The following is a 20415-nucleotide window of genomic DNA, read 5'->3' as shown; positions in this document are numbered from 1 at the left end:
CACTGAGATATGATATTCAAGCAATATCACGCAGCCCTTGTTCGGATAGTAAAATGTAAAAATAAAAAAAAAGTCACATTAAAACAAAATACAGAAGCGATCAGCATATAGACACAACAAAAGGATAGTGAGAGGTGATGTACAGTATATGAAAATGATATGGTAAGGCAAACAAAGCAGATACGAGTAATCAGGGGAAACATGTTAACTGTTAATTTGCATTAACTGAGATTTGTGTTTTTTTGTGGCAAATGTATTGTAGGTATCAATTTTGTGCTAAACATTGTGTGTCTACAACAGGTGTGGTTCAATGACAAGATCTTTGAGCCAACATTCTGCTTCTACACTGGTTACAAAGTTCCAGTTTGTAAGACAGTAGAGCAGTACTTGGAGTACATCCAGAGCCTGCCTCCAACGGACACACCTCAGGTCTTTGGCCTGCATCCAAACGCTGACATTACGTAAGAAAAGTGATTAGAATCAGAAAACGTTGTTGCCATGATACAACAAAAGTTTTCTAGGAATTGTTCTTAGCGTTACACAGAATATATAACAACAGCATTGACAGACAGTATACAGAAAACATAAATCCATGTATATGCATACTATAGATGCCTCCTATCTCATCATCTCTGATTTATATTTCAGTACTCAATACTAATACAGTGTTATGTTGGCGTTTACCAGATATCAGACTAACACCTCTGCTGAGGTGCTGGACACCATCACAAACATTCAGCCCAAGGAAAGTGGAGGAGGAGCAGGAGAGACTCGCGAGTCCATCGTTTTCAAACTGGCAGAGGACATGCTGGAGAAGCTGCCCCCCAACTATGTGCCACATGAGGTTGGAGCCAATTCTGTTCTTGAAAAAGTATTCAACTTGGGTATGAAGATATTTGCTTTTTTTTTTTCTCATAATTTATGCCAATAAAGTTGTTTTGTGATGTGTACAGGTGAAAAACAGGCTGGTGAAGATGGGTGCCCTGAGCTCCATGAACATCTTCCTACGCCAGGAGGTGGATCGTATGCAGAGGATCATCGGTGTGGTGCGCACTAGTCTGATCGACCTCAAGCTAGCCATAGATGGCACCATCATCATGAGTGAGGTCAGGGAACTAACTACCGTGATCATTTTATGTAACAGAGACTTTATTTTGTGTTAGAGCGCACTCTATATTTCCACTTCTTTGAATTTCATATTTCTGTTTCATCCCTCAGAACCTCAGAGATGCCCTGGACAACATGTTTGATGCCCGTATCCCCAACATGTGGAAGAAGATCTCCTGGGAGTCCTCCACTCTAGGCTTCTGGTTCTTCGAGTTGCTTGAGAGGAACACACAGTTCTACAGTTGGGTGTTTGAAGGAAGGCCCAAAACCTTCTGGATGACCGGCTTCTTCAATCCTCAAGGTGGGTGGCTCATTCAAAAATGCATTAACCGATCAAACATGTGGTAGCTTAAAATGTCCTTGATATATTCAATCAATGGACAGTTATTTTGCAGAATTATGTGTAATATTTACTTAAGCAAGTATAAAGTATATCAACATCCTATTGCATTTGAGACAATGAGATGAATGTGCTCCATATTAAAGAAGAAACAATGCAAGATAATCTATCCCCTAATGTTGGACCTCTCTGTGTGGTTGCAGGTTTCCTAACAGCCATGAGGCAGGAGGTAACAAGGGCACATAAAGGCTGGGCTCTGGACACAGTTACCCTTCATAATGAAGTATTGAAGCAGAGCAAGGAGGAGATCACTGCCTCTCCTGCTGTAGGTCATAATGAGTGTAGACATTGGCAACACACATACTACAGTAAATACATATTTTCCCTTTCCTGTCACTGCAATCCCTCATACTCTACCTCTGATTCCCAGGAGGGGGTCTTTGTCTATGGCTTGTTCCTGGACGGGGCTGGGTGGGACAGGAGAAACTCCCGTCTCATTGAGGCCACACCCAAGGTGTTGTTTACACCCCTGCCTGTGATTCACATGTTTGCTATCAATTCCACCGCCCCCAAGGACCCCAAGCTCTACATCTGCCCCATCTACAAGAAACCCCGTCGCACAGACCTCACATACATAACAGGAGTGGTGATGCGAACCGTTCAGTCACCCGACCACTGGATCTTACGTGGTGTTGCTCTGCTCTGTGACATTAAGTGATGGGGAGGACTACACAGTCTTTCTTTGGTTATGTGTTGATATAATCCAGTGTTGTGTAATTTAGTAAGTAAACAAATATTTTTACTAAGAGTATAAACTTTGAAATGTGAACATTTTATTGTCATCTGAATTAAACAGACCAAACATCTTCAATGTACATCTATGTTTGTTCGAGTTTGGGCTGGGCTGCATTCACTTTCAAAACAGCAGTGTGCAAACATCTATTTTCCTTTCCACTTTTACAATGGATATCTGAGTAATCAAACTTTAAATTAGTGACTTTGTGTGGTTTGAAGGTCTTCTCATCTGTTGGCCAGTGGTCTGTAACCCATTTCTCCCTCCAGCTGCTCTGCAGACAGTGTGCCAAGGATAGGCTGACAGTCTGGGTTGAAGACTGAGTAGGCACTCATTTCTCCAGGTTGACGGGCAGCAGGGCTCCGCAGACCCTTATAGAGCCAATAGAAGAGGGAGATGAGGAAGAAAGGCAACCCAAAGTCGAGCTCTATGAACAGTCCAAGCAGAACCAGCCAAAGAAGCACCTGCAGCAAAATCAGATTTGTGAAGGCAAGGCGTTCTGAACCAAGCCAGCGACCAAGAGTGCTGTCTAGTAGCCAGTCGGGACCATCCTAAAGAAAAGATGAAATGGACATTGAAATTAAACAATGCACGTAGTCATAATTGTCAACATCATTAGACTATCCGGGCACAGGTGGATCATACCGTATGCAAATTCCGTGTAGCAGGGGGGTTCGTACATTTCGACAACTCCTGCGTGTCTTCTGTTGACTCAAAACTGACGCTGGCAGGTTGAGAGGTTTTGTCAGGCTGTGTTGAGGGCTGCATTTCAGTAGATTCGCTCTTCTTGGCTGCCATATCGGACTTCCTTCGGGCTCTGAACTCTGCCAGCTTTTGCTCCATTTCGGATTCTTAACACGTTAGGAGCCAGACAAAATAGTGCGTGGCAAAGTTTATAACTGGAACGTCAGCTTTATTTCTCCATCGGCACCTACTGTCAGTTCCACAAGAGTATCCGTCTATTAAACACCGACATCAAATATTTAGGCTGTTTGCATCGCAACGCCAAACACAAATGAGAAAGTTAGCCAAAAATATGTTTCATTTCGATCAGGTTGGTATTTTGTTAGATCCTTTTGTGGTTTGTTTACCTTCTTCTTCTTCTCTTGGATTTAACGGCAGCTTGCATCCTTAGCGTTGCACTACTGCCATCTTCTGGATGTCACTTCCTACATTGTCCATCTCGTCACAGTCTCCCTATCAGGCCAGTTCTTGTTTGTTTACCTTGCTGCTCCCTCTCTTGCGGTCATACACCCATACTATTTTCGGTCAAAATTGGCCGGTGTGTTTTGCAGTGATACCTCTGGAACCCCTTATCCAATTTTGATGGTTGACATCTCATTTGAACAGTCAAAGCAAATACAATCAAGGGGTGGCAGACAGAATGACACCAGGGGGCCGTTCCACTATGCGAGATTAACTGAGATTAACTGATCCAAGCGATTAACTCTGATCCAGGTTTAAATAAGCTTGCGGTCGGTTCCATCAATGTGGCTCAAATAATTCGCTGCTTAGTTGCTATGCAACATATCCTTCTGAGTAATTCTGGTCCCGAGCAGACTTACAGGCTGGCTTACGGCCAAGCTCCACCATGGCCATCGAGCGTTGCGTCTAATGTGCGTTGCGTCCGAAATTGGGATCAAATGCATTGTAATCAATGAAAGGTGCTCCACCTGCTGCGTTGCGTCAGCGTTGCGTTGCGTAAGCGTTGCGTCCGATGGCTGCGTCCAAAGTAGACATTCAAAAAAGTTTGATTTTTGACGGTGGACGCAGACGTCACAATGAGACCAATTGTATATTTGCCCCACGTGGGCCGTGAGATTGAGCGTATTGGTTGTTTTCTGGTGTTGTTTTATTGTTTTGCTCTGTTTGTAGTGCACTTGATATTATGATATATATATTATAATGTTTTTATCAGCTGTTAAATCACCACAGCGGTTAATAGAGATAATACCAGATTGAAAATGCTTGTAGCCAACTACTCAGCTATTGCAAATTGCTATTCACGCGAGTCAGCTGTCAATCACCACAGGTGCTTGAAAGCTTGTTGCAGGAATGGACGACGAACGGCTGATCCTTGAGGTCGAAAAATATTATTTTTTATATGCGACTAGTTGTTGCTGTTGATATGTAACTAGATTTATGGTTAAGGATAGGGTTAGATTTAAGGTTAGGGCAAGGTTTAGGATTAGTGGTTAGTTAGTTGAAATGTTGTTGACAGTTAGTTGAACATCTACTGAACTAACAACTATCTATTTGGGAATATGTAGATACAATATTACCCTGATTGAAAAATGTTCTGTATGATGTTGTTATTGTTGTGGACATATTGCAGTCAAGGGTGAAATTACTCCCGTATACAAAAAATGCCAGTGGAGCTAGAGTAGAACGTTGACGTTGACGCAACGTTGACGCAACGCAGCAGGTGGAGCTTGGACAACGGGAAGTTGACGTAACGCCGATGGCGAGTTGACGCAACGCAGCAGGTGGAGCTTGGCCGTAAGGTAATGCGTGCGTCAAAAAAGGCTCACAGGCGGAAACTACATCCCGAACGACAGTTCCTCAAGTGTCTTTTAGGAAATATTAGTTCCCACTTCACACAAGATAGATAGATAGATAATTTGATAATTTGAAAGTGTGATCGGTCGATAGATAGATAACCTGATATTTTGAAAGTGTGATAGATAGATAAATAAATTAAAAAGTGTAAAAAAAAAAAAAAAAATGGTATGTCTATCAACTTGCATTGCTTGTGTCACAGTGGTCTGGCTGGCGCAGTGGTTAAGGCAACCAGCTAGAGTTCCAAAGGTTGCGAGTTTGAGACTTGATTTAAGTTTTTTTTTTTTAAGCCTTCATGCAAAGGCTTCAAACACCATTGTAATCGTGTCAGTTCTTGTAAATTAGCCTGCACCATAATTTCATAGCCTACATACTTTTTTAGATGAGATTTTAGATTAGATTCAGACAACGAAATGCAGTAAAAAGTGTGTCTGAAGAGGGATTTGAACCACCGACTTAAAATTACAAATAAATACTATGGCAGCGGTCGATACCACTAGGCCATTGTGACGGTATGGTGGCTTGTAGCCTGCTGCTGATATCACCACAGTAGTAAATATTCATTTATTAAAATATGAACATATAACAATAACTGGGGCTAGTATGACCTACGCATTTAATCGGTCAGCAATTTCTTGCCAAACCATTTCCCTCGCCTTGTTAATTGCGGCAGTATTGCACTATTTTACATCTTATTTTTCCGTCTTCATAAAGATCAATAATTCGGAATGCTGCGCAAATGTAGGACCCCTGCAGAGTGGAGTATCTTCATTTCGACAGATCGACTCTTCGGGGCTCTTTATGTCTGCGTGCACTCGCCCATATCGAGGATTTCTAAGCCGGTGTTCTGTGAACACTCATGACACAAGCCTGATCCTCGTTCGAGGAATCACCTGAGGCTTGAATTCCAATCCCGAGTTGCCTGATCGCCTGATTTATTTTAATCGCCGATATACTAATCAACATTAGTGGAACGGCCCCCAGGTGTGAATTTCATGTTATAATGTTGCAGTAAGTTCAAAGATAGTGTTTACTGTACATTACTGTATATTATAAAAATGCTTGCCATGTAGGCTGTGTTTAATGGAAATGCTTTAGTTAGTGTTGTGGCTGAGAATCTTCCCCTTCCAATGATGTATGGGATGTATTGATTTGATACAGGCAAGCCAGTGTTTCATTGTGTACTTTCATACCCCCCTTCCCATACTATTTTCGGCCGGTGTGTTTTGCACAGTGATATCTCTGGAACCGCTTATCCAATTTTGATGGTTGACATCTCATTTGAACAGTCAGAATATAAAATAAGACACTGATACTGTTTTCCTCAATGAACATTTATTGAAAATTATAGACTGTACAAAAACAATTCTTTCTCCAGCTGCTCTGCAGACAGTGTGCCAAGGATAGGCTGACAGTCTGGGTTGAAGACTGAATAGGCGCTCATTTCTCCAGGTTGACGGGCAGCAGGGCTCCGCAGCCCCTTATAGAGCCAATAGAAGAGGGAGATGAGGAAGAAAGGCAACCCAAAGTCGATCTCTGTGAACAGTCCAAGCAGAACCAGCCAAAGAAGCACCTGCAGCAAAGTCCGATTTGTGAAGCAAAGGCGTTTTGAACCAAGCCAGCGACCAAGAGTGCTGTCTAGTAGCCAGTCGGGACCATCCTAAAGAAAAGGATGTTAATGGAAATATTAAAATGACATATTGCAATGGGCAATGCACTTAGTTAGTCATACAACATTAGGCTTTTCAGGCACATGGGTATTATATCATACCGTATGCAAATTTCGTGTAGCAAGGGGGTTCGTATATTTTGACAATTCTTGTATGTCTTTAATGTCTTCTGTTGACGGCTCAAAATTGACGCTGACAGACTCATAGGTTTTGCCAGGTTGTGTTGAGGGTCGCATTTCAGTAGATTCGCTCTTCCTGGCTGCCATAGGAGATTTTCTTTTGCGTGGCAAAGTGCATGGCGGATTACTGGAACGTCAGTTCGATTAACTACCGTCCGTCCCACATGAATATTTAAACATCGACATCAATATCAATACTTATTTCATGGCCACGCCATATACAAATGAGAACGTTAACAAAAAATCTGTTTCATTTCCATCGGTGATATATTTTGTTTATCAGTCATTTGTGGTCAGTTTACCTTCCGGGTTGGGAGCTATGCTCCGTGAACAACGTTAGTGGAACCCATCCCACCTACTTCCGGTAGGTAAATGAAGTCTTCAAAACAAAAGCGCCCACGTTAAAGTTGAATAAGGAAACCAAAAATATATATTTAACTTATCTCTTGAAATAAACATTTTATCCTCTCAGTGTACTATTTATGTTTTGAAGAATTTGTAATTTTTCTAATATAGATAATTTGATCGGACATCGCAAACAGTGTGGTCCTCTGTGGCTCAGCTTAGGTTGTGGGTTCATTTCCCACTGGGACCATATATACAGAAAATCTATGCAATCACTGCAATGTAAGTAAATGTTGGGTAAAAGGGTTATCTAAATGGCATATATTAAACATAACTGGACATTTTTGGACACTCATTTTTTAGACGTTAACATTCCGCTTACAAACCAGCCATTAACTCCCTTGGCAGAGATACTAGCAGGCCTTAAACAGGGCAAGGTCAATTTAATAATTTACTGGAAGATTTGCTGATGTATATTTTTGTAGTCCAGTTTAAATACAACATAGAATAGCCATGCATAAGATGACATAATTGCACCACTATCTAACGTTATAAAAATGAATACTTATTTGGTAATAGTGTCTTATTTCAGCAAAAATAAGAGAACATGTTGTGATCCCCATCCCCCTCATCGCTTAACTCGCGCTTTTATTTTGAAGTCGCTAAAAGTAATACCTACTAAAAGTGAAATCCTAATGTCGGAAGTTGTGATCGTTGGCAAAAGAACACACCTCTTGTTCGGGGCTAGATAGTGGATGGCTACTGTACCAGTAGTTATTGGGCGTTAGCGGTAACTAAAGATCATTGTCACTTGTAGACTAGTAACATATTTTCCCTGGTCATTGCTACAAAGGTTCGTGAAAAACTCAAAGTAAACATCGACGGGATTATGACGGAAGCCATATAAATTATAGTGGTATATGTTCTTCTACCAGCTGTCAGGCTAACTAACTAACTAACTAGCATCCTAGCTTTGATTAATCCAGCAGGCATGTGAGTAAATATTTCCAATATACTTAGCTAAACGAATATTGTCCTCAGTACATTGCTGTTGTTGTAAAGACCATATTTTGGCACGGTTTAGGCACACATTCTGGCACACATTTATTTGATAACTCTCCGTTATAGCTAAATTAGCTAGTTTTGCATACGCATAAGCTACGTATTAGTTGTTTAAGACATGCTTTTCTTTCTTTCTTTCTTTAAAAAAAAGAAGAAAAAGAAAACCCTAAAATGATGGACAAACACCATTAACGTCAGCTAGCTCGAGTCTTGAATCTCGTATATCTCGTATATCCCACTGTGCAACTGTAAATAAAGCAACTGAATAATGAATAGGTGTCTAAATTGCCTAGGACTCTTACTAATGACCCCTCCTATTATATCCTCTTCCCTAGTACAGACAGAAAATGGCCTCAGCCCCAACACAGCAGCCCACTCTCACTGTTGAGCAGGCCAGAGGTATGAATATCATTCTGCATCTCTACCAGTGTCTTTATGTACGCATATGCTTCTTACTGTACTACCATCAGTGTTGTTGTGTGTTGCAGTGGTGCTAAGTGAAGTCATCCAGGCCTTCTCTGTGCCAGAGAATGCAGCACGTATGGAGGAGGCCCGAGAGAGTGCCTGCAATGACATGGGCAAGATGCTACAGCTTGTGCTCCCTGTTGCCACCCAGATCCAACAAGAGGTTATCAAGGCCTATGGATTCAATAACGAGGGAGAAGGTGAGAGAAGCCACTTTGTGAAACCAGCTTGACATTAAAATAAGGGCTAGCAGAGCAATATCACTTAATTAATACATTTTTACAACATATTATTGTATAACGAAAAGCACTTTAATCCAGTGGCATTTGTATTATTTGTATGTATAATATATGTAACATTATATGTTATATTATTATTATTATTATGGTGTGTGTATATATATCAACGTTTCTGGGGGGTTTCCAGGCGTCCTTAAATTTGCCAGGTTGGTGAAGATGTATGAAACCCAGGACCCTGAGATTGCAGCCATGTCAGTAAAACTGAAGTCTCTCCTCCTGCCACCACTGTCGACCCCACCTATAGGTGGTGGGATCCCAGCCTCCTAGGACAGTCTTTACCTTCATGAACCGTCATCATCTTGTCTTGCAGCAGGGAAAAAATGCTATGGACTTATTGCTATGCTATGGAGTATTTGTAAAAAAAAAAAAAATACTTGCAAGCCTGGAACTCATCTCATGACATTTTCATACAAATCAGTTGAGTATATCCTGATTTGTGTTGATTGAAATGGCAACACTAATGTTGTTCTAATGGGGAGTTTCTTGAAAGGCTGCTATAACGCGGTGGTAAAGCCTTATAGCAGCCTTTCAAGAACTCCCCATTAGAAGTGGTGCAATACTAGGGATTGTAACAACTAGTCCTTTCAACGAATCACAAATCTGCATTCCTGGGATTAAATGACATGTTACTGCCAACTGTAAATCCATTGCTTCTTATGTGCTTGTCAGTATTTATTTATATTTTGTTCAAGTTATGCATTGTGCTCATCTTGCCTTTTACCCTCATGTACTGTATTGTCAAAGAGAATACTAAATTAAGTCCTTGTGATCCTATTTTATTTCCATAATTTTAACGTTATCTTTTATACTGTACAACTTTTGTATAATGTTAACAGCATGTGTCACTGCTGGATATGTAATAAAATCATGATAATGCAGTAAAAAAAATCACTATCTGAGATTGACTTGCACACACAGTATTCCTTTTAGAGGGGATATAATGGTAAGCAACAGACCAAATAAATGGATTCACTTTATTATTGCAGTAAGGCTTTGGCAACTGTCTTGACATGATTATTTATCATACAGTATATATAATCTTTACAGTAAAACATTTTAGGGGGGACTCTATCTAAACATATTCTAACATATCTTGCTTCTCACACTCACATCTGCACACATTGTAGACTCCAGGCTATATTTCTACTCCAACAGAATATGATGACAGTCCATCCCCATGGTTTGTTAGTTTCGTTTGCATATATTGCACTTTTAAAAAACATGTCACCAAACAAACAAGCTAAAAGAAAAAATATAACTAGACTATACAGTATACACATTTCGTCAATGGCAGTCAGTTGTAATGCACAGTCCCAATATAGGCCCATAGTACTACCACAATGCCATGGAAACAACTATTAAGGCTCATTCAAGCTTTCAGGCCCATCTTTGTGCTACTGTATGAGTTTGAGTACATACTATACAGACAACGTGGTGACATGAGTCTCACAACGGAACAGATTTCAATGGTGAATGTGAAAGGTGCATGGGAAGAATAAATAACATTATTATCCTCTAAATAAAACTTTTGTGGCTTAACAGAGTTCATATTGATGATAAAGTGCTCACATAAAAGGCAAAAAATACAGTAAGTGCAAAAGTTTTTTAAAAACACCCAAAGTGACAGACTATTATTCTAGGTGCACATATTGTCGGTATAATGTACATTGTCGTCCTCTTCAGATAACTTGATCCCTCACATCTTGTGTAGTCCAATGGCTTCTCATATTCAATGCAATCAAAGTTTCCTTAACTCAAACCCAGCTACTTGCCAGAAAACCTACTCAGTTTGAGCTCAAGATCAATGACATCCTGGCGAATGGTGTTGGGCTGCACCTGCACCCAAAAGCCACAGGGTTTAAGTTTGAACAGCACTCCCCTCTTGTGGTTGATGATAGTCAATCCAGCCATTCAGCCACTCACCTAGCTGACTCCAGCTGATGATGCAACCAATCAGGATGCTTTTGGGAACCCTCACATCTCAAAGTGACGAAATATGCTTTCAACATACCCCAGAACCCTCTGCCAGTCAGGCCCTCCTGTTCTCAGCATCTCCTCCACAGTCTGTTAGACAAACAGAATCACTCCAATAAATACATGCTATCAAAGGGTATTTTTTTTTTTTTTTGGGGGGGGGGGGATATATAATAGTAAAGGTTTCACTCTGTCTTACCAGTGTGGCTGTAATTCCTACACCCTCTCCCGTCTGGAAGGCTAGGCCCAAGTTCTCTTTCTGCACAATGGAACACCATCAGGTGTGAATGACGGGGTCATGTACTGTAGGCTTTTACTTTTACTATGTGCGGGTGGGTTTATTTCTCTTACCTTGTCTCCAGGATTGAGGCTGCTGTATTGGATGTGTGTAGGTAGATAGGTGTGGTATACAGCACAAAAGGCCAGACCATCTTCCCAGCTGCTGCTGAAGTTGGTGATCTCGATATTCTGTTGAATGATTGGAAGGTGTCAGGGTTAGATAGGTCGGACTTACTGACCGATGCTCTGATAAATAAGAATGGAGAGTTGGCTTGAATGATGTTGTGCTGCACCTTATAGCCCTGGGTGCGGCTTTGACACCAACGCAGTAGCGAGTTCCGCCTGGAGCCACCATGACGCCGCAGCAACATGCTGAAACCATCCTGGGGTCTGGGTAGTAAGCAGTACTCAAGTTGTAAAAGAAAATCAGGGGGGATGGTGGATTTTATCATATAGGGACAATTTTAGCATCCCCACAGCGTCAGTGACTTCAGTGTCAGTGACTTGGTAAAAATGTCATTGCATGTGTGCGTGCCCCCTCGCTCACAGTATTTTACTCAATATGCTCAAAGCTAAATGTTGATATAGCAGTAATACCACGCTCATGGATAAAATGACATAAGGGATGGAAAGGGGGGATGGCAGTTTTAGAAAGGGGATGATTTTGACTGTTTTTATTTCAGGGGGGATGCCATCCCCCTCATCCCCCCTCAACTCGAGTACTGGTAGTAAGTGAGGGAACCAGTAACAAGATGGGCAGAAAGAAAACATTCAGACTTATCTCTTTCAAACTCCTCTGTTTAAATAAATAGTGAATAATGCAAGATGTCTGTTATCCATGTATATTAGAAGAGTGATAAGAAGAGAGAGCAGCAAATCCAATATGGCTACTAAGCTTGAATTTCAGATGATTTGTACTGAATCGTAGTTGGAAGGGGGCTGTTTACTCACCTGATGGAGTCTGCGTTTTGGTCCTCCTGTTTTTCTGCAAGGCGTAAGCATACATCAGTCAAAAACACACACAACCACTTACCATTTTCAGTTCATATAGTCCAATGAAAACTGTAATGTAAGAATTTGTACAGTGCACCTGTAGCCAGTGGCGGACTCAGGCTGTTTGAAGGGCAGGGGCGAAAAGAAAAAAAGGGCACCTACTGCACAACATGGGATCAGTGCACATGGTCAAGTTTAGACCATTGGAGGGGCACCAATAGGGCACGTCCTCTCATTTTGCCACTCAAAAGGGCATTTTTGCCACTCAAAAGGGCACTTAAGCGAGACGTTTTTCAACCGTGGGGGCACCAGGAGGGGCGTTCGCCCCCCCTGCCCCCCCCTGAATCCGCCAGTGCCTGTAGCCTACAGTACAAAACACACACTTGTATAAAAGCTGGACCAGCTCTCCTGTCTTTGTAGAAGGCGGTCCATCCTCAATCCTTTGACTGGCTCCTCTTTCTGTAAAGAGATGAGTGATGGAAATGAGAACATACTACCACAGCCAGGTTTGGAGCCTCTGAAACACAATAGAAGCCTATTGGGTTTTAATGTAATGTATGATCATGTTCTTTGTAGGTATGGCGGTTTCCAAAATTGGTTGGACAACATGGGCCTTTTTTCAGAGCAATAGCAACATTTCAGTCAGACAGCTACTGTTGCCATGCTCTTATTTACCTTGCAGAGAGGCAATGTTGTACGAGTGGTGCTTTGGGAATGAACATTCTGCGTAGAGGAAGGGTCAGTTGGCAGGGGAAGTCGAGAAAGGCTCCTATAGAAAAATCAAGACCAAATATAGTTGGAATACGTGTATTGGCCCGGGGTGCCACTGACACCAAGAGATGCTCACACTCCCAAAAACGTAGGCTCTCACCTGGATCGCTCTGACATCATCAAGGTCCTCTGTGGATCTCTCAAGACACACCCCACTTCCGTCTTCTTCTCGCCAGCAGCCAAAGTCCGTAGGTAGGCATCTGCCACACCCTTCTTAGTAAGCTGGCTTTCCCCCTCTTTGGGGGGCTTTTCAAGAACCTCCTCTTCCACCTTAACGTCTCCTCCCTCCCTACTGGCTATTTTCTCTCCGTCGACTTCCCTTTGACTCTCTGAATCCTCTCTATTAGCACTCAGTGTCAGTTTCTCCACCTCCCGTGTGTCTTTAACAGTCAGTCTCTCTGTTGAATCTCTTTCCTCGGCCCCCCTGTCAGAGTCCCTGCCCGTCTCTCTCTCCCTGACTGTGTTACTCAGTGTCACCAGCTCAGCCCTGGTCTGCTTGTGCTCCAAGGTGAGGGCAGACAGTTTGTAGCAGGTGTCTGTGTTTTGGGCTCTCAGCTTCTCCAGCTCCCGGTCACTCTCCTCCTGTCTGGCGTGAGCCTGGATGAGCTGGCCCTCCACGTCCTTGTGGCTCTCTCTGAGCATGCTCAGGGTCTCCTCCGCCTCCACGCGCAGCCTGTCCGCTACAGAAACCGCCACCTGCAGGTCGCATTGGAACTGGTGCCACTCTTCTCTCTCGGCCTGTCAAGAGGAGAGACGGAGAGAGTGCTCACACAGAACAGCAGAGAATAGAATAGAACAGCACAACCAATGTCGAAATAGACAGCAACGCTCCTGTGCATGTAGCCTACACCCTAAAATAGAGCCAGGAAACTTAGGCATAAAGAATGTAAGCAAATTAAACACTGCTACGGTACAGTTATCTCTTTTGATCTTTACAGAATGCGATTAATTGTTATTGGTAGAATATAGGGGCATATATAAGGATGAAGGCCACCGAGAACAGACAGGTGGGGGGCTCTGATAAACGGTCCAAAGCAGAGACATCATTTGACATCCAGCAGACACAATGTGACAGAAAGTCAATAGTACTGTTGACACAGTCTACAGTAAACATATTAAAAAAACAAGGACTTGGCACTGCAAGTAAAACAAACTGTAACCATGCCTACAGTCCACAGCATGTCCAAGCTCACCCAGTGAACACTTCAATAAGGTATGTGAGGAATTCCAGTGATGTGACCTGCACACAGTTTGTGACAATCACACAGTTTATGACAATCACCTGGAGACAGAGGGAGGCCTGCCCACATGTTAGGGTCATCAAACTGGTTATCAGAAGTTGTTTGGTTATCAGAGGTTGTGCTGACAGAGACCTACTCTAAAACAGAACATCCTAGAAGCACTTCACTACAGTGTTGAGCCACGTCATGAACTTCCTGTACTAACTTGCTTAGGTTAGCTCAAATAATATTGAGAATTATTGCTCTGAACTTGCTGGAATATTGCACTGGTACTGCCTAAAAAGACATTCTGTCTAAAAGTATCACACTCTGCACAAGGCATAGAAAACAAGGTGTCTGAATAAAGAGTTTGTGTGATTGTGTCTGTGTGTGGTCTTTAAAAAAGGCATGTTCCTCGCCTCTCTATGCCTGTCTCTGCAGTGGCTGACAGAGAAGAGTACTGTAGAGTGGGAAAGGGAGGGGCCTTTGACTCACCCTCAGTGCGTCCTTCAGGCTGTGCAGCTCCTCAACCAGCTCCTCTCTCTCCACCAGCAAGCGTCTCAGCAGCTCTGACACATACACACACACACACACACAACACACAAACACACAACACACAACACACAACACACAGTCATGAGCACTAGAAAGACATACACTCATAGAAAAGACAAATCAACACATCATCAATTGATTGGTCAACAACAGCCAGAGAACTTACCAGCTGCTCCTGCTGGTGCCTCCTGGCCTGGACTGAGCCCCAGTAAGGCCCGATGGCGTTCCAGCAGGCTAAGCAGAGCCCGAGCTATGTCTTCCCCAGCCTTCTCTGTCCCTGCCTGGGCCCCCAGACCACTGTCCCGCTCCTGCCAGCTCTGCTCTGAGGGGCTGCCCCTTGACGAAGGCCCCTGCCCTGGGGAGACAGGGCTGCTGGAGCTCTGCACTGCCCTGGTGTCTGCACCACTCCCTGTCCCCTTGGGTGAGGCGACAATGCTCTCCAGCTCAATCAAAGCCCATTCGGGGGGAACGGACAGCGTGTGGCTCCAATTGGTGGTGGTGGTGGAGGAGGGGGTGACGCCCCCCTGGCAGATGATGTCCTTGGCGACATCAGGTGACGATGTCCCCTGCTGTGCCTGGCCGGAGGCTGGAGGCAAGGCCATGGCAGCCAGGTCTGAGTCAGAGGGCGAGGAGGGAGGAGTGTGGAATAGGTCTAAATGAGACCCTGGAGAAAGGGAGGGAGAGAGAGAGAGAGTGTGAGGTCGAAAGAGTGTCAGAGAGAGAGAGTGTGAGATGGAAAGAGTGCCAGAGAGAGAAAGAGGAGAGGGAGAGAGAGGCATAAAGCCTGGTACACACATAAAGATAATCTGGCCGATTTTGGCCCGATTTCCCCCCTTCCGACCAAGGACAGCAAACGCCCGATTATCGGATGGCTCTAAAGATTATCCGATGATCGTAAATATGAAACGTGCTCAATATATATATACGATCAAAAGTCCTCTAGTGTGTGGCCGAAATTGACAAGTCCCGAGTCCGATTGTGACGTGGAATGGAATGTAGCCAATCAAGAAGCGAGCTGACTGACGCGTCTTATTTTTTCATCTTCATGTCTTAACATTTAGAAAATCTTTATGTGTGTACCAGGCTTTAGAGAAACATGAGATAAGAAAAAGGAGGGGAGGGGAGGGGAGTACTGCTGTCCTAAGCTAATTCTATCTATCAAAAACCCAACAAAAGATCATTTGGGCGTGGCCAAGAGAACACCTGGCATGCCCTCCTGTGATGCAGATGCATCCATCAGCAGTCAGTGTCCTCTCTCTCATCCTGGCTGATTAATGCTGCAGAGCCACTCCTGCCAACACCTTGGCTTACAAACAAAAACCGATCCCCCATGTGGTCAATGGTCATACCCTGAGAGAAACACTCCGACACAGCATCTAGACACAGCATCTAGACACAGCATCTCTCTGTGTCTCTAGACACCGTCTAGCACACATTCACAATCGTTGACATAGATGTGTGCCCGCCGGGGTGTGTGCTTGGCCAGATCCTAGAATCTATCTCATGTTACCCCCTCCCAGTCTTTCTGTTGAGCAGTAGGATTCTGCAGACTCATCAGTCGGCCGCTAGCAGGACCTGATGTATTGCGTGTGTGCCTGGCGGAACACACAGAGTAGAGGGAGCTATTCTCAGCCTCGCCTGAGTCTGCTTCCTGCATACTGAAATCAGGGAGAGAGGAAAGCAAGGAGTGGGTTTTGAGAGAGGGGAGTGTGTGTGTGTGTGGGTGTGTGTGTGTGTGTGTGTGCGTGGGTGTGTGGGTGTGGGTGTGGGTGTGGGTGTGGGTGTGGGTGTGTGTGTGTGTGCGTGCATGCGCAGAGCGAAATTAGTGAATTAGAGAAACATTGAGAGTGATAATGAAATACAGGTAGATCAGTGGCAGACATTCTACGATAGACTGACTTTTTTAGGAAGGGTGGGGCACAGATAATGGATAAATTGCACAGGAATACTAACAGCTTAGAAAAGGACATTTTGTAGTCACATGCTCTCTCTCTTTAGCTCACATGCAAAAAAAACATACACAAACAGCAGACACACTGGAATGTTTCAGAATGCAGCAGTGGAATGAGGTAATCTAATCATAAACACAACGTTCTGTCTGTGGGAATCAGGAAGATAATTCATTGCAAATAGTTCTGAGTTAAGTATAATTAAATGTGACAAAGTGTGAGTCATTCATGTGTGAGACTAGACATTCAACCAGTGTACGCATTTGTGTGTGTGTGTGTGTGTGTGTGTGTGTGTGTGTGTGTGTGTGTGTGTGTGTGTGTGTGTGTGTGCGTGCGTGTGTGTGAGTGTACGTTCAGGTGGTGAACCTGTAGGGCCATGGCCGTCCTTGCCAGCGAGGTTACCCATGATGCAGCAGGTGCAGGGTAGTAGCTCGACAGTGTATCCCAGCGTCCCTCACTCTCTCCCCTCTGCTCTGCTCTCTCTCAGGTACACTGCAGTGTGGATATGGAGTTATCCTCCTAAGAGCATAGAGAGAGAGCTCAGTTCGTCAATCTTTCAACAGAAATATGTTTGAAATTGCAGAATTGCTTCACTTTAACGGAGTAGCATCTCCTGTCCACCTGATGCAGTAGAAAAATAGTTTTCAAATGGGGAGAAAAAATCAAGGAAAGACGTTCTGTCCAACCTACTATCATAGCCTGACAAATATCATGGTATCATTGGAAGGACAGTTAAGACCTTTCACAGGGAAGTGACTGAGGGAAATGTCAACAACGAAATAATTCTGACTATGACTGTAGTTGTACTGTGGCTGAGCGCTACCTCATCAACTACTACCTGTCCTTTTGAACTGTAGCTAGAAGACGTCAAGCACTGAAGCGAATAAGCAACCCTGAGGGAAAAGTGTGTTAAGGTGAGTGAGAGAGACAGAGGTGTGTCCTTGGTCCAGTGTGTACTTGTGTCCTATCTTGGTGGGAAATCTCCTTAGTGTCTGATAGCAGGTCCTGGGCATCCTGATGATGAAAGACTCAGAGCCAAGGAGGGCATATTATGCCAGGGACTAGGAGCAAGAAAGTGTCATTTGTCATTTTGTAATGATCTGAGTATGGTGAACTGAACTAACACAGCCAGTAACACACAAACAATGACTCATACTACCGCTGAAGTTGAATGTGTTTAGTTGTCTTTGCACTTGTACTCTGCCAATGACTGATTCATAAACTGAATCTGAATCTGAATTTGAATCTGAATGCTGCAAGAGTAATTGGGCAAACTGAAGGAAGACCACAGGAATCTGCAATGTTCCTTCATCCCCTGTCTCAATTCCCACTAGCACAAATGGGGGGTGGGCATTTGTATTGCTTCCAAATAGTTATACAACACACACAATGTGATGGAAAAAGAAAATAAATCAACTGTCCCTGGAGGAGTCCAATGTGGAATTAATTGGACTGAATAGGTTGTTCAATTGATTAGGACTAATCGATGAGGCATCAGATGACTGGTTTCTCCATTGCGTGCTGTCTTGCAGGTGTCTGATGCGAATGCTATGCGTCAGGCATGATCACATTGAGTTTCAGTATCCACAGCACAACCAAACTATTACCTGGGTAAACACACCATCAGCAAACAGGTGACTTGTGCAGTGTACTTGGGACATGTCATTACAAACACCGAAATGCACAGAATACCGTAGAGTACACACTGATCACCGTCCAAACAGATACCCATTTCATTTGCTCACCTCTTGTTATCCCGCCAAGCTGATAGTTGAGAAACCCAAATTATCCTTCTCCTTCTACATCATATCCAGACTCTGCTTCCCCCTCCGAGTCCGTATTCAGTCTTCACAGACAGGATCGGGCGGACAGTTTCTTACTGAGCCGAGTGTAAGAAACTCATGAGCATTGCAATGGAGGAAACATTCAACGGTAAATGTATGGTCAAGCTCCAACTCCTCTGCGCGTCGGATCCAATGCGGAAAACTGGGAACGGAAAGACGAATGGACTGTGACTCCACTCCGATAACGCGCTTGAAGGAAATCATGTTTTGGACCATTTATAAGATTGAGGCTCAGGCTATGTTTCAAATCAATAAAGTGTAGCTTGGTAAGAGTGTTTGTCGGGGATGGGCATCTGAATTAAATGCATTTTGACCAGCCATGGAGTGGCTACGCCATAGCCGACAAGGGTTAACACATAGGTTAAAAAGCATCATCGCCTCTGCAAGCTGTAAACTCTGGAGCAATAATGTTCAATTCTGTCCGGTGTGCAGAGCAGGTTAGCACCATTCTGCAAGTCTTGAAATTTGATGTTATAGATAAGACTTGCAGGATCTGTATATTGCATCTGCACATATATGCATCTGCATATTATCCACATCCACAAGTTGCATTGAATAACAACATCAACAAACAAGTCTACCCCATTGGTTAGGCACGGCCAGCCAGCTCAATAGGAATACTGCCTTGAAACAAGTCAATGTATGGACAGTAACGTTTTGAAAATGAGCTAGCTGAGTGAAGGGTGACCTCTAGTGTCTATTTCTTTTTATTAACTATTCTAGCATCATCCAGGCATCATTAACGACCAAGAGAATGAGAATTGTATTGTGTGTTAACTGAAGGGATATCACGTCATATGAAGATCATGAGGGGCATTTCAGGGGTCTGATAAGTGATAAGGGATAGCACTTAGACGGCGTGGGCGGGGTGAGTGCGTATCACCCGAGAGCTAGCCTATAAAAGTGTAGCCTAAATGGACTGACTTATATAGCGCCTTATTCCTTATTATATAGCGCTTTACAATGGCCTCTCATTCACTCATTCCCACACACACACACACACACACACACACACACACACACACACACACACACACACACACACACACACACTCACACACCAATGGTAGCAAGCTACCATGCAAGGCGCCGATGTGCCATCTGGTTGACCTATCTGTTCTAGGCGATCATGCTTTCCAGGCTCTTTTGGATAAAAAAAACAGGGATCATACAACTCTATGATTACGTAGGTTCAGGCATGGCCCTTTAGGGAGAGGGCAGCTGGCCGTCAGGTGACTGACAGGTATCACCAAAGAAAGAAGCAAACACGTCACATGCTCACGGGAGCAGGCTTTAAGAGCTGAGTGTGCTACACTCCACCATAATTGAGCAGTTGTTCACTGTTACAATAGGAACTATTGTTTAGGCATGTGTTGCAGTAGAGGATGTTATTCTGTTGTTGCAGACGAGAGAGATGAGCAGACGAGACTTGTATTGTGAGCTGCCACTGCTTGTAAAAGAGCCAGTGAGACCATACAAGTGCATTATGGCAACAGACAGCATTGTTACCTCACAGAAGCCCACACATGGACAGTGGACAATGGGACAGATAAAAACAGAGTATGCTGATGTGTTCACTGGAGATGGCTGCCTTGAGGGAGAATACAAAATGGAGCTAGACAACACAGTGAAGCCTGTGCAGCTGCCAAAGAGGCGTCCCAGTCACCATGATGAAGCCGCTAAAGTATGAACTACAGTGCAGAGGAATCATCACACCAGTAGAATGCAGCACAGACTGGATCAGCGGGATGGTTGTTGTACAAAAGCAGATTGGGAAGCCAAGAGGATGCATAGATCCAAGGCCATCTTCAGGATCTCATCAGTACAATGCGCCAGCGGGGCGCTTAGGTGGCGTAGTGGATTAAGCGTTGACCATGTAACCGCAGGGTTCCCAGTTCGATTCCAGCCGCGGACATATCCTGCATGTCATCCCTTCTCTCTCTCTCTCACCAATCCTTCCTGTCATAATCTCTACTGTATCTGTCAATAAAAAGAAAAATATGAGTAGGAC

The 20415-nt window shown here is 43.7% G+C and overlaps 4 protein-coding genes across 6 annotated transcripts in view; 2 read left to right on the top strand and 2 right to left on the bottom strand.

Moving 5' to 3' along the window:
* The window catches only part of LOC308153138 (dynein axonemal heavy chain 8-like), a gene marked incomplete at both ends in the record, with an annotated part of 32190 nt that extends 30025 nt beyond the window's left edge, over nucleotides 1–2165 (top strand). Inside the window, 6 exons of the mRNA XM_080526232.1 lie at nucleotides 301–461; nucleotides 688–844; nucleotides 954–1106; nucleotides 1219–1408; nucleotides 1651–1772; nucleotides 1878–2165. Of these exons, the coding sequence (XP_080382358.1) occupies nucleotides 301–461; nucleotides 688–844; nucleotides 954–1106; nucleotides 1219–1408; nucleotides 1651–1772; nucleotides 1878–2165 (1071 nt within the window). The remainder of the gene's footprint in view (nucleotides 1–300; nucleotides 462–687; nucleotides 845–953; nucleotides 1107–1218; nucleotides 1409–1650; nucleotides 1773–1877) is intronic.
* The window catches only part of bpnt1 (bisphosphate nucleotidase 1), a 417747-nt gene that overhangs the window by 38058 nt on the left and 359274 nt on the right, over nucleotides 1–20415 (bottom strand). The gene's annotated exons all lie outside the window — the stretch shown is intronic.
* Nucleotides 2273–3323, bottom strand: saysd1 (SAYSVFN motif domain containing 1). Its single transcript, XM_080525213.1, has 2 exons — nucleotides 2886–3323; nucleotides 2273–2791 (listed from the first exon to the last, which is right to left on the bottom strand). The coding sequence occupies exons 1-2, from the start codon at nucleotides 3081–3083 to the stop codon at nucleotides 2468–2470; spliced, it is 522 nt and encodes a 173-aa protein (XP_080381339.1). The 5' UTR covers nucleotides 3084–3323; the 3' UTR covers nucleotides 2273–2467.
* grcc10 (gene rich cluster, C10 gene) lies at nucleotides 7745–9612 on the top strand. Of its 3 annotated transcripts, none has more exons than XM_080525116.1 (4): nucleotides 7745–7846; nucleotides 8391–8454; nucleotides 8544–8720; nucleotides 8947–9612. In XM_080525116.1, exons 2-4 carry the CDS (start codon nucleotides 8403–8405, stop codon nucleotides 9084–9086), a joined length of 369 nt encoding a protein of 122 aa, XP_080381242.1. In that variant the 5' UTR covers nucleotides 7745–7846; nucleotides 8391–8402; the 3' UTR covers nucleotides 9087–9612. The 3 variants fall into 3 exon arrangements, with proteins under 3 accessions (XP_080381242.1, XP_080381241.1, XP_080381240.1); XM_080525115.1 differs by having other exon boundaries at nucleotides 7757–7986; nucleotides 8396–8454; XM_080525114.1 differs by having other exon boundaries at nucleotides 7757–7986.

This window comes from Nansenia antarctica (assembly GCF_963989245.1).
Source record: "Nansenia antarctica genome assembly, chromosome: 3".
Classification (NCBI taxonomy): domain Eukaryota; kingdom Metazoa; phylum Chordata; class Actinopteri; order Argentiniformes; family Microstomatidae; genus Nansenia; species Nansenia antarctica.
The sequence above is the reverse complement of the archived record's forward strand: the minus strand, read 5'-3'. Positions and strand labels throughout refer to the sequence as shown.

Bases quoted from the DNA above. Each gene is read 5' to 3' on its own strand.
- grcc10 (XM_080525116.1), top strand. From the start codon at position 8,403: ATGGCCTCAGCCCCAACACAGCAGCCCACTCTCACTGTTGAGCAGGCC. The intron at 8,455-8,543 runs GTATGAATATCA...TGTGTGTTGCAG, and splicing joins CACTGTTGAGCAGGCCAGAG to TGGTGCTAAGTGAAGTCATC. The intron at 8,721-8,946 runs GTGAGAGAAGCC...GGGGGTTTCCAG, and splicing joins ATTCAATAACGAGGGAGAAG to GCGTCCTTAAATTTGCCAGG.
- saysd1 (XM_080525213.1), bottom strand. From the start codon at position 3,083: ATGGAGCAAAAGCTGGCAGAGTTCAGAGCCCGAAGGAAGTCCGATATG. The intron at 2,792-2,885 runs GTATGATCCACC...TCTTTTCTTTAG, and splicing joins CTACACGGAATTTGCATACG to GATGGTCCCGACTGGCTACT.